Source organism: Pogoniulus pusillus, chromosome 10, assembly GCF_015220805.1.
Source record: "Pogoniulus pusillus isolate bPogPus1 chromosome 10, bPogPus1.pri, whole genome shotgun sequence".
In the NCBI taxonomy this organism is placed as follows: domain Eukaryota; kingdom Metazoa; phylum Chordata; class Aves; order Piciformes; family Lybiidae; genus Pogoniulus; species Pogoniulus pusillus.
Window position 1 is genome coordinate 21,212,735 of NC_087273.1, and position 12,340 is coordinate 21,225,074.

Below are 12,340 nucleotides of genomic sequence, written 5' to 3' on the forward strand. Positions count from 1 at the left end.
CTACACGGAGAGCGCACCGCCAGATCGCTCTGCTCACCCGCTGCCCGGATTTCAGCTCAAACAGCCCGACTACCCCGGGCCGCTCCCACCCACACGAAGCCAGGAGGACCCCCCCCCAGCCCCCAGCTTCGGGGTCAAGACTCTCGTTACACGATGTCGCTCGACCATTCCCCCCCTCACCGCGGGCGCCTCGAAGGTTTCCACGCGTGGGACAGACATGGGGATGCACGCCCTGTTCTGCCTCCCCGCTGCTCAGCGGGTGCCTTAGGCGGCAGTGGGCGGCCACCCCGAGACCCCCGGCCCCAGGCTACTGCCCGGGGCCCCCACGGGGAACAGCCACAGGGGACAAGCGGCCTGGAGGGGAAAGGCACCGAGATGACGGAAGACAGCCTCCTCCTGACGCTCGTGGGAACACAATGCTCCCTTTGCTAACGTCATCCGCGCCAGGCGAGACCATTCCGATTGCCAGGGCTTGAATGCGCGGCCGTTCCAGCGCAGTACTTCCCCTCGAGGCAGCGGGAATCACGGAGAGGCGGCGGGAGACGCCACGGCGCCAGTCCTCGCGAGCGGACTGGGTATGGGCAGCAGCGCTCGCTGCATGTCAGTCGCCATGTGCCCCCCGAGGGCGCGAGTGGTAGGTGCCGGATGTTGGGAGTGCGTCGAGCGCCGCCGCCTCTGTAAGCGCCGCCGCCTCTATAAGCGCCGCCGCGGGGCGGGCGCAGGAGCTGCGGCTGGGTTTTTTCTGTCCTGTTCCGCTTTGCACCGCCCGCCCGGCCGGGAGCATGTACCAGAGCCCCGTGCGCTGCCTCTGTTCGGCACTGCCTGCACTCTGCTGCGCCCCCGTCGCTGCTTCGCCTTCCCACTTGCAGCTGCGGCCGCGCTGCCCCGCGACGCCACTCGGCCCTGCCGCCCTGCGGGCAGCAGCAGCGGCGAGAGGCTCGCCCGCCCCGGGGTCACCGCCCCGCACAGGTGGGTACCAGGGAGATGCGGGGCCGGTGCAGGCCGGGTTGGAGCCGAAAGGCTCCGAGACTGGCGGCCCGTCCCGGTTCACCAGGACGCTGAGGCCGGGCTGTCGAATTCGGAACGGGAAGACGAGGGTTCTTATGCCCGGCTCGCCCCGGGGCCCGGTGTGTGCCATGCGGTTCCCCAAAAGGGGACGCGGCTCTTGCCGCTTTGGATCCGGGCTGTGGCTCCTGCGCGCGGAGCGTGAGTCGGGGACAGCTGGCAGCAGAGAACAGGCGCTGCCGTCAGCCCGCCGGTGCTCCAGGGTGGCAGCGCTGGCTGGGCGACAGGGCACACTGCGCACAAGTGCGGGGTGGCTCCTCGGAATGGACCTAAGTGCTTGCGGGATTCGGGCTGCAGACGTGCTGAAGGGACTGGAACATCCCTCTGATGAGGAGAGATTAAGACCTGGGACTGCACGGTCTGGAGAAGACTAAGAGGGGATAAGGGGCAGTGGGCACAAACTCTGCAACCTCCTCTATAGCAGGTAGGTTGGACTAAATGCTCTTCAGAGATCCCTTCCTAACCTTGCTGTTCTGTAGAGTGACTTTTCTGTTGTCCACGTAGGTCAAGATCGTCATCCCAGTGTTAGCATGGTTCACTGTTTTCATCTTTTCCAGTTTGCACTTAGTGTGGGATGTACTTATCTCTGTGCTTTTATTCTCTGATGGAGATTGTGGGAAAAGCCCAGCGTGCTCTCAGGCAGGCAGTGGTGGCAGTGTGAAGCCATCGAGTTCCTGCTTGCCTGCACTATTAAATTATTGCTCCCTGTTCCAAAATTGAGATTTGGAAAGCATTGGGGAGCCCACATGTCCTTGGTTGCACGTGGAGTCCACGTGAGAACAGCACCTCAGCATGCATCTCCCCTCTGCCTGCTGATCTGTGGGGCAGCTCAATGGAGTGGTGACTGCCCACTGGGCCTGTGCAGTTAGGTTCAATCTTCGGCCACATCTACTGACAAGCAGCTTGCTTCTTACTGTGGCCAGAAGTACAGTCCTGGTGAATACTGGGGTAACAGCCACCATTGCTTCAGGCTGCTGCTGGTGAAGTGATGTCTGACTCCCATTCTGCAGTCCCTGAGGCTGTATTGCCTGGCATGCAGAAGATCCACCTTTCTCTACTATTGTCAGCTGGGGTTGGGGTAAAGCATGTTTGTTCCTATTGGTGCTCTTACAGAAGAGGCAAGGCAGGCTGGAGCAGGTACTTCCATTCCTTCTGTTGAAGCTAGGCCAGGATGCCAAATGGAAGGAGTAAAGCTTCATGGAGCTACAAGGGAGAGAAGCATATGTGCCTGCAAGCTGGCAGAGCTGAGCTCATGTTTAGAGTACTTGCAAGAGAGCTCATGCCAAGTCCAGATTATTCTGTGTTACTCAGAGCAAGATCTGAAGTTCTCTCTTCTGGTGTTGCCTGTTGACTAGGCAGCACTGCCCTTGTTGAGTTCTCTGGATCCACTTACAAGGGACCTGACTCCCCTGTGTATGACTGGCCCAGGTGCCAAAATCAGGACTTGAATTTTTGAGTGTGGGTGGCCTAGGGCTGCAGTCCGCTGCTGGCCCAAACAAGGCTGTGCATGTATTATGATACCCTGGAACCTAGGATTTGTCACGTGGGGATGGTGTTGGCCAAGTTTCCTCTACAGCTGGGGTTGTAGGGAGGGCATCTGAGGCTATTGCTGACCTCCTCACCAGTGTAGGCTGATGTAACTACACACATGGCTGCAGGTGCCATTTACCAGGCAGTGAAATCCCTGCAGTGCACAAAGTGAGGCTCTTCAGCAAGTAGCAGTGCTGGGAAGCAGGAGATGAAAGGAAACCAGAACACTGTTCATCTTCCCCAGAAGGTAAGGGCCCTGGCTGTGCCATCTGCATACTGCAACACTCAACTTTGAAATAAAGTCTGTGACTGCTCATTGCCTGAGATCCTGGATGTTCATCTGCTCTGTGCTCTTGCTATATGACCTCAGATACTTTCCTTTTTGCACTCAGTTCAAAGTTTAACAAATGGTTTAATTTCTTCCCCTGCCCTTACTGTGCAGAGGCACCACCCTTGCTTCTTTATTGTATTTGAAGCACCTTGAATAGTAATTGCTGAGTTGGTGTTCCCTATTACAAGTCACTTAACTTGGACTGTAAAGATCTCAGAATGGTGACCTTCTACTTGCCTCACTGCCATGGACCTGTTAAGCATTGCAAAAATAGAAAATGTGGTTCATGTTTAGGGTTTTAATGGTCAGGTTGCTGGTCTAACCCCTGTTCTCCAGAACAATTTAGTCCATGTTGTGATGTTTTCAGCACTTTAGGGATAAATAACTTCTATATTTCATCAGGCATCTTAATCTAGAGTCCTTTTGCAGGAGTGCCACTTGTCAAGGACTCCCAAGCCACCTGCAATGTGCCTAAAAGTGTTCAGTTTGTAGCTCAGGCTTTCTTTTCACTGAACCTTTCCTGGGCTCTCAGAGGGAGAAGTTTTTTCCTTCCTGAGATATTACTGACTTTAAAAGCTGTCAGATCAGTGCTGCATCTGGGCTGCGGCACATCCTGTGCAAGTCAGGCTGTGCTTGACTCAAAGAGCTGGCTATCCCAGGGGTGATGAGATTTAGACAACACTCTGGTTTTGTTTGCAGCTTGATAGGGATGTCACTGAACTTAAACTTCATCCTGCTGCAACAGATGTAAGCTGCTCAGAGCTTTAGGGTAGACTTGTGGCCTCAGATGCATTACACCTAGCTTGTTGATTTCAACATCCTCCCTCTGATTCAGGTCAAGCCATGAGCAGCCTACACTCTTGCTAGTGGCTGCTTGGAGCAGAATAACTCCTTGTTACTCCTTTGGAAAGCCCTGCATAAGCCATGGCAGGGGCTGTGCATGGGCTTCCCACCACCTGGCTATTGTGCCAGATGGGCAGGGTTGCACAGGGCTTATGGCTGTGTTCAGCTGCTGCTGGCATACCTGAGGCAGCAGAAAACACGATGTACTTCTCTCCAGCTGCAGCACTTAACCATGGCTTGCACCTACCCCAAAAATAGGCAAGTAGCTCCCTGTGGAGCTTTCACTAAAAGCTCTATGTATTTCTTTGGGTTTCTGCAGTAGGGCAGCTCTGGTAGTGTGTAAGCAGGACCCTCCTGTATCCTGTACAGTGCATGCTTTTGTTCCTGCTCCCCATCCTCTTGCTGATTAGAGATTTCATATCCGAGCCTGCTTCCCTCGATGTAAAATGGCATTTCTTCTACTTCAGCTGCACAAGACTTGTAAACTGAGATACATTGCAGAAACTTAATCCTTTCAGTACAGTTCCCCTCAAACAACATTGTGAACCTAAAATCACATCTCAGTTTGAGGAACTCCTGGTACATTAACTACAGGGGTGGAGGTAGAGAGAAGCACCCTACTTCCTATTTAAATTCCTAATATATGACTTAGTGGAACAGTGCCTCTGAACAGTTCTGGCTTACCTGAACGAAGCATGTCAATACAAGTATTTTTCAGGTTCTTTAAAAGTACCTTTATTCCTAAAGACAAGAACGTGAAGTTGCTGCTGCAGGGTCTTTCTCTTTTCTTTTGCTCCTCCTGAGTATGTTTACTGAACTGTTAGAACTTCAATGTTCTTGCTTTCCCCTCTAGCCAGGTCTCTCCTCAGCTCTTTTGACTGGTAATGTATCTAGGCTAGGAAAGGGTGAACGTGCAAGTGTGGTGGGTAGCACCCTGAATCTGTCACAAGATGTGAGCATGAGATGGTAAAGTCTCTTCTGGGTTCAAGTAACTCAAAGGTACAAGTAAACATGCAAACTGCTGTGAGCCAGCAGCAATGCAACACTGAATTCTTTTGCTCAAGATCACTTTTGCAAGATGTGTTCAGAGTCAGTAAGCTGAGACAAAACAGAACTCTGCTAGCATTGCCTCTTGAGCAGGCTGCTGTGGTGTGAGCAGTGCTCTTCCTGCCGGTGTCCAGGCATTCTGCTCAGGCAGAGCTCCGTGTGGAAAAATGCAAGCGCAGCCTATTTTCAGCTACCCCTACCTGTTGTGGCGAGGGTGACCAAAGGAGGAAGAGGTCACTGGGTCCTGGAACAACAGGACCACAGGGCATGCTGCAAGCTGCCAAACTGCAGCATGAAGGAGCAAGAGGCTGAAGGGAGAAAGGAGCGTGAGGGAAATGAGCATAGGGGTAAAAAGTGGAGCTGAAGACACCCCATTCTCCACATCCTGAAGTATAAGCCAGCAGGAGCATCTGGCCACTTTGCTCATAAAAAGCTTTCAGCTGGTTTGGGGACAAATGAAGCTAATGGTGAGAGATTCCCATGAAATATTAATATGAGGGAATGAGTCCCCTTGCTTGCTTCACTGCAGGCAGGAAGCCCAGAGGCATCCCAAATAGGCTTAGCATACTGTGCCATGCAGAGTGCTGTCTCCATCAGTGACAAATGCTGCACATGAAATAAGGAGCGTGAAGTATTTGTCCACTGACTGGACTCTCCTACTTGAGCAGAAAAAGTATGTTCTGTTCTGTCTCCTACAACATGTGCAGAAGTTCATCTGAACCCTGCTTTGCTAGATAAAAGACTTTTCTTCCCTCGGAAGACACCTACCCAACATCTTAAACCAGGCCATCTGCATGCTGCAGAGGCTGCAGCCCTTTGTAACAAAACTCAATGAGGCTGCAGACAGAACTAACCCTCTCTGCATCCTTCCTTACCTCAGGTTCAGGAACAGGCTGCAGTACAGACTATGAGTTGCTGGCACTATAACAAAGTTCTCTGTAAGGCATCTAAGTGGTGAGAAGAGTCACAGTGGACATCTCTAATCCCCTTTGTTTCTTTTCCAGTGTGTTCCATGGGAACCAGCAGTAGCCGGTTCTACAGTGCACTTGCCAAGACGCTGAGCAGCGGTGCCGTGTCCCAGCACCAGGACTGCCTGGAGCAAGCAGATTCGGCACAGCTGGATCCTATAGACCCCAAGGAGCTGCTGGAGGAATGTCAGATGGTGCTGCAGAAACGGCCACCTCGTTTTCCGGAGGAACTTTGTGAACCTGAGTAAACACCACTGCCAGTAACCACCGCCCCCATCCGGGTCATGCAGTGGAACATCCGTTGCCCAAGGTAGGAGGTGCCTCTAAGCTCAAAATTGTGACCTTGGGATCAAACCCAGCAATGAAACCTTTAAAATGCAGATGTGCCTAGGTAGGGAGACTGGCAGAGCCAAGGGAGAGGTGAATTACATGAGACAGAACTGAGGGGGAGATCTGCAGCACTTGAAGCAGTGGCTTGCCTCCTGTTCTATAAGAAAGCAAAGAAGGTCTCCCCTTGCAACTGTGATGCCCAGGGTAGCTCTGAATACCTGTCCTGACTGAACACAATATACTCAAAAAGCTGTGACAACTTCTAGATAGATGTTAACCTCCAAAACCAACTCATCCTTCCCTGACTTTTATTCTTTGTAAAGCTTCCTTACTATTTTCTCATGAGTTTGTCAGTGACCTATTCAGGGATTCAGATTCATTACAGCAGTTCTTAATCTTTTACAATCATGGAACTTTTTTTTTTTTCAAGGCTGTAAATTATACAATAGCCTCACATTAAAAAATGGAAATCCTTCATGTAGGGACTGCCTTAACATTCTGCATTAGTCACTCCTATCCCACTGTGCTTTTTAATTAGGCTTAAGATGTGGCTGCTGCATGTGGAAGTGTAGTGACTTTTGGGAAGAGGGGGGAAGATACCTGTCATCTAATTTGTATGTGTAAGTGAACTGGTTTTGAGAGGCTTCAGGGTTTAGAGATGAAGTTCTCATGCCCATTGGCAAGCCTGACACCCTTAGAGTCAGCGGCTTCTCCTGAGAAACCAATCACCTGCACGTAAATCGATGTAAACTTGCACTGCAACCCCTGGCGCTGTGACTGCCCGCTCCCCTGGGAGCGCTGCAAGCAGCTGGCTCCCCAGAGCAGAGCCTTTGCCTGTGAGCTCTGCAGACCCTATGGAGGAAGATCCTTATTCTAGCTCGCCATAACTTCTTTATCTTTTTTTTCTCCTCTCCCTGCTAATTGCAGCTCTTGGAGAAGGCAAAGACAACTTTGTTCAGTGCCCCATGGAAGCTCTGAAATGGGAAGAGAGGAAATGCCTCATCCTGGAGGAAATCCTTGCATACAAGCCTGACATATTGTGCCTGCAAGAAGTTGACCATTACTTCGATACCTTTGAGCCCCTCCTCAGCCGACTAGGTTACCAGTGCACCTTCTTCCCAAAGCCATGGTCGCCATGCCCTGGATGTGGAGCACAACAACGGCCCAGATGGTTGTGCCCCTGTTCTTCAGCAGGGAACGTTTCCAGCTGGTCAGCAGCACCCAACATCCGCCTTTACCGCCATGCAGCTGAAGACCAACCAGGTGGCCATTGCCCAGACGCTCAAGTGCAATGAGACTGGAAGGCTGTTCTGCATTGCTGTCACCCACCTGAAAGCCCGCACAGGCTGGGAGCGGTTTCGGTCCGCACAAGGCTGTGACCTGCTCCAGAACCTGAAGAGCATTACCAGGGTGCGAAGATCCCACTGATCATCTGTGGAGACTTCAACGCAGAGCCAACTGAGGAGGTCTACAGAGAGTTCTCCCAACTCCAGCCTCAACTTAAACAGTGCATACAAGCTGCTGAGCCCCGACGGGCAGTCAGAGCCCCCCATACACCACCTGGAAGATCCGGCCCTCGGGAGAGTGCCGGCACACACTGGACTATATCTGGTATTCCCAGCATGCCTTGAATGTGAACTCAGCCCTGGGGTTGCTGACTGAAGAACAAATTGGGCCCAACAGGCTCCCTTCATTCAATTACCCTTCTGATCACCTGTCTCTGGTGTGTGACTTTAGTTTTAATCAAGACCCTGACAGACTGCTGTAAGGTGTTGGAATACCACCTAGTATTGCTGTGTCTTAAGTCACCACTGTTTTATTTTAGAGAGAACTTTTGAAGCTGGAAGTTCCTGGAGGATGAGGAAATGCCTTTGGTTAGACATCACTTCAGGCCCTTGTTTGGAGTTACCCGTGTCATTACTTGTTAACGTGGACCCTCCTCCAAGTGAGGAAGAAAAAAGTCAGTGTTCTCTTGGTGGTGGTTTTGCCATGTCAGGGTTTGAAAAATGGAAGGAAAATGAGCTTTATCCTTTCACTAACACCTGTGTTAAAGGATTTAATCCTCTAATGAATGTGGAGGCCTTAGTATTTGAAACCAAACACTTGTGTTTGTAAAACAACTTGCCCTAACAGCATGCTAATTTTATTTATTCCATACTAAGCTTATTCAAGTACCAAAGGGAAGGGAGGCCCCCACTACTCAGTGAGATTCTCTTCTATCTTTTTTTTATGTTGCAGTAATGCAACATTAACAAATATAAGCTCATGTTAATGTTGTCCTCTTTTTACGTGACTTGAGAGGAGAATTTCACTAACAGTGAATGGGTAATAGCACAGTGTGAGGAAGGCTCCATCCAGTAAGAGCAGGTGAGAAAACAGAGGCAAACAACATCACACAGCAACATCCTCGCTTCTCCAGGTGAATGTGCATGTGTCCATTATACACCTGTGGCCTGCAGGTGTACACACTGTGACAGTTACCTTTGCCTCTGTGCTTCCCTCCAGGCAGCATTTCCTTCTCTGCTTCAAGTATTACTTTTTTTAATTGTTTAAATTCGTAGTCCCTGTCAATCTTGCTGTTTCAGTAAAGGGCCAGTCTTCATGTTCAGATACTATCTTTACTTCTTCTCAAAATCTGAAGCTACACTGGAACCTGTAAGAAGATAAAATTTATTTATGGATAGAAGTTGGTGATCCTGTGTCTGACTTGAAGTCATACAAAATCCTTTAATGAGCCTCCTTCCATGGCCCAGGGCAGCTCTGGCAAAGCACTCAGGCTACAGCAGAGTTGTGCTAGTGTAGGAATTGTAGTGCATGGAGTGGTGCTCATTGAAACAACACAGGTATTACACACCTGGATTGTAAATGTGGCACTGTGCTGGGCATTGAGGTAGGAAGAGAGGAGCTGGAATTGGGGTGACATTTAGCTAGCTGGGAAAGATGAGGCAGACAAGTGAAGCAGTACTTCAAATTAAGTAGGGTCCATAGTAACTTTTAAATATTCCAGGTGTTTATTTGGAAGTTTTTTGAAAAGAATGTCATGCCTCTACTGCCATCTTTTTCCTTTCCCGAAGTAGGAGATCTATCTCAACTGGGGATTATTTGAGCTGGAAGTTATTGGTGTTGCTACCCATATTCCAGACTTCTGTCCCTGAGCCTTGTAGTTCTGGTCTTGCAAGTTGGCACAGCTGCTTTGCTTTCCACACAAGTGCTTTCTCTCAGACTTGAAATTCCCAAATGCCACAGCAAATCTATATAAAGGAAGTTACCTCTGGCACTGCTCCTCTCCTCTACTTGAAGATGGTGCCTAGAGTCTATTACTGTAAATATTACTCTTTCCAACAGTTTTGTGGACAAACCTGTCCAGTACTGCAGTACAGGATGCAAGCATTGCTCTTGAGGACTAAGCACGCTCAGCAGAACAGGCACTTCACAGCAGGCAGCTGGGTGTCACTTCCTTTGAAAGGTCATTTGAAGAGCAAGGAATGCCACAGGTAGAGTCTTTACGCTGCCCATAAATCACTGTAGTTGTGTGAAACACAGGACCTGCAACTGGAAGTCCCAGATTCCCACACAAACACACTCCCTTCCAGGTGAATGAAGGCAGTGCTGTGCTGCACTTCCCTAAAATGTTCTGCATGTATTCTGACCCTTGCAGGATAACGCTAGTGATCTCACTTCCAAGCAGAGCTGCTCAGGCCCCTCTAACCAGATTGGAATTCAGGACTGCTCCAGCAAGAGTAGCTTTTAAATTCCCCAAAGCACTTTACAATCAAGGACTCCAGCTTTCTTGGTGAATATTTGTTATAAAGGGGACTAGATGAAATCTGAGTTTGGGGTAAAATGCAATGAGGCCGATTTAAAAGTTATTAAATAATTTAGTAATATACACAAAATAATTCCCCCCAACTTATTTACAACTATCCACACAAGTTCTTTGATGCAGTTAGCAGAACTATTTTACAGAATGTCTATATACAATGGAATTTTTAAAGGTTTCAGAAATGTCTTTAATAGAGAGTCTGGCAGCTTAATTCACCACTTGTGAGGTTGATTAAAATCCTTTAGCAACTTGAACAAAGAATTAAGAATACTCACTAGTCCTAAAGTCCATGGCCCAAAACATAGGCAGGAAAATATTCAACAGAAGTCCTGTGGCAAATTCCACGTGGGCTGCAAAGAGGAATCAAGCTGTGGCTGAGGCAACGGCTGAGGCAACGGCTGAGGCGACAGGTGGGCAAGCAGCAGAGTGAGCGAGGAACTAACGAGCACGCAAGCACCTTATTCAGCCCCATTTATAGGGTAATGGCCGAGGGCTAATGGTCTCATGGCCACACAATCACCTCTGGCAAACACCCAAGTAGACCCAAAAATGGAAGAACCCACAAGCTGTTGTCTTCCAAAAATGGGGGGGCGCATACGCCTTGCATGCAACAGGGACTCCAAAGTCCTAATGCTGGTGAAATCAATTAGCAGAGCATCCCAAGAGCTCAGGCTTCCCTGCAGTGTGCTTTGCCTGGATCACTTGAGTTATGTCAAGGCACAAAACCTGTTACTAAGCAAGATGGACTTTGTCCAGAAGAGTATGAGTGGTCTCCAGGACAGGATTGCCCTTTCAACTTTCCTTGCTGTAACCCAGAAATGTTGATACTCAGAACTTTATTCCAAGCTGCAACTCACAGATTTTTTGCAATGGATTACACAGCATTACCATATCCATCCTATAGCCTTACATAGCAGTTATTTCAAAAAAAGGATGTGTCTGTATCTGTAAAATCAGTGATACCAGGGCTGTAGCTATCTCACTGCCTTCTGGATAAGCATGCTCACTTCATATTGGAGTTTTATTCCACTAACATACCTAGGAAAGTTGCTACTTGCCTGCACTCTTCTATGTGAGCCACCAGCCTCAGAGGCAGAAGCTAGTCCTGCTTTCAGAGCTCTGCTCAAGCAGACAGGCTGGAATCACTGCCTGACTGAGAACAAGCCCATTTATACTTCATAGAATCATAGAAGAACATAGAATGGTTTAGGCTGGGAAGGGACCTCAAGGATCATCCCGTTCCAACGCCCTGCCATAGGCAGGGCCACCTCCACATAGATAGTGAGGCTCAAGGCCTCACCCAACCTGACCTTGAAACACCCCTAGGGAGGGAGCTATTCGCAACCTCTCTGGGCAACCTGTTCAGTGTCTCACCACCCTCATGTAAAGAACCCTTTCCTATACTTCCAGCTAGCAGCTAAATTAACCAAAGGCAATATGGAGAGGTTCATGAGAAGGGTCTTCATTGTTTGAAGCCAAGTATTCCCATGTCACTTACAGTGCCCCCTTCAAAGAGAGATCTCCAAGCACTTGATGCACTTTCTGCTAAATGTCTCCGGCAGCCGGCAGCATGTGTGTTGCTCACCAGGTGGCCAGTGGAGAGAGCCAAAGGACCATCAGCAGCTCTGCAGCAAGATGCATCACCACCAGCAACACCTCAGAGCACTGCTGTGCCTACCTACCTCACCAGCAGTGGAGATGGGCACCTTTGTTCCTTTCATTTTGGTCATTGCATGATTAAGTCTTGGCTCTAAACTAAGAAGAGGAGGTCATTGGCTGGAGATCCTGTTTCCATGAACAGCATTTGTCCCAATTTGACTTCCAGTGTATCCAAATTAGGTGTCAGAAAGATCTCAGCCACAAACTCCAGAGGCAGGCATTTCATACTCTGAGACATTGCATCTCTCACACCCTATCAAGTTAACAGCCATTTAGAAAAGGATTTCTTACAGACAAAATTCTGCTACTTTTCTCTCTTCTAGTTTGTTCCACCTGCCTCTCTTCACACTGCTCCACTTCCCTTTACCCAGAACATTAATTAATGCCTCTGAAACAACCCAATTAGTCAGCCCACCACACACCTTCCCCCTTTCTGTCCTACCTCTTTCTTTGCAACATAAATCCTCTTCCTTCTATATTTCCTCCTGTGAAGTCTTTGTCATCCACCACAAGTCAGACATAGAGCTCATCTCTGAGAAATTTTGCTTCTTTGGGTTATCTGCTGGTGGAAGGGACTGCTGTCTTCTATACCATGCTTTTGAACCTGCTTCGCTTTGTTCATTCACTCCTCCTTAAACTCTGCTTAACCACACGAAAAAGGATCTTCTCCACATGCTGGCCTGGCTGTAGGGAGCTATTCCCCATATTCCTTACTGGAAGGCAGAAGGGGACTTACTGCTAGGA

At 49.3% G+C, this 12,340-nt stretch overlaps 1 protein-coding gene across 1 annotated transcript; it reads left to right on the forward strand.

Moving 5' to 3' along the window:
* Positions 1–667: 667 nt before the first annotated feature.
* Positions 668–8,800, forward strand: NOCT (nocturnin). Its single transcript, XM_064150005.1, is given in 9 exon segments — positions 668–969; positions 5,821–6,083; positions 7,032–7,253; positions 7,255–7,293; positions 7,295–7,336; positions 7,339–7,516; positions 7,519–7,598; positions 7,600–7,659; positions 7,661–8,800. Coding segments are annotated over 9 exon segments (1,293 nt in total). The 5' UTR covers positions 668–782; the 3' UTR covers positions 7,883–8,800.
* Positions 8,801–12,340: the final 3,540 nt, after the last annotated feature.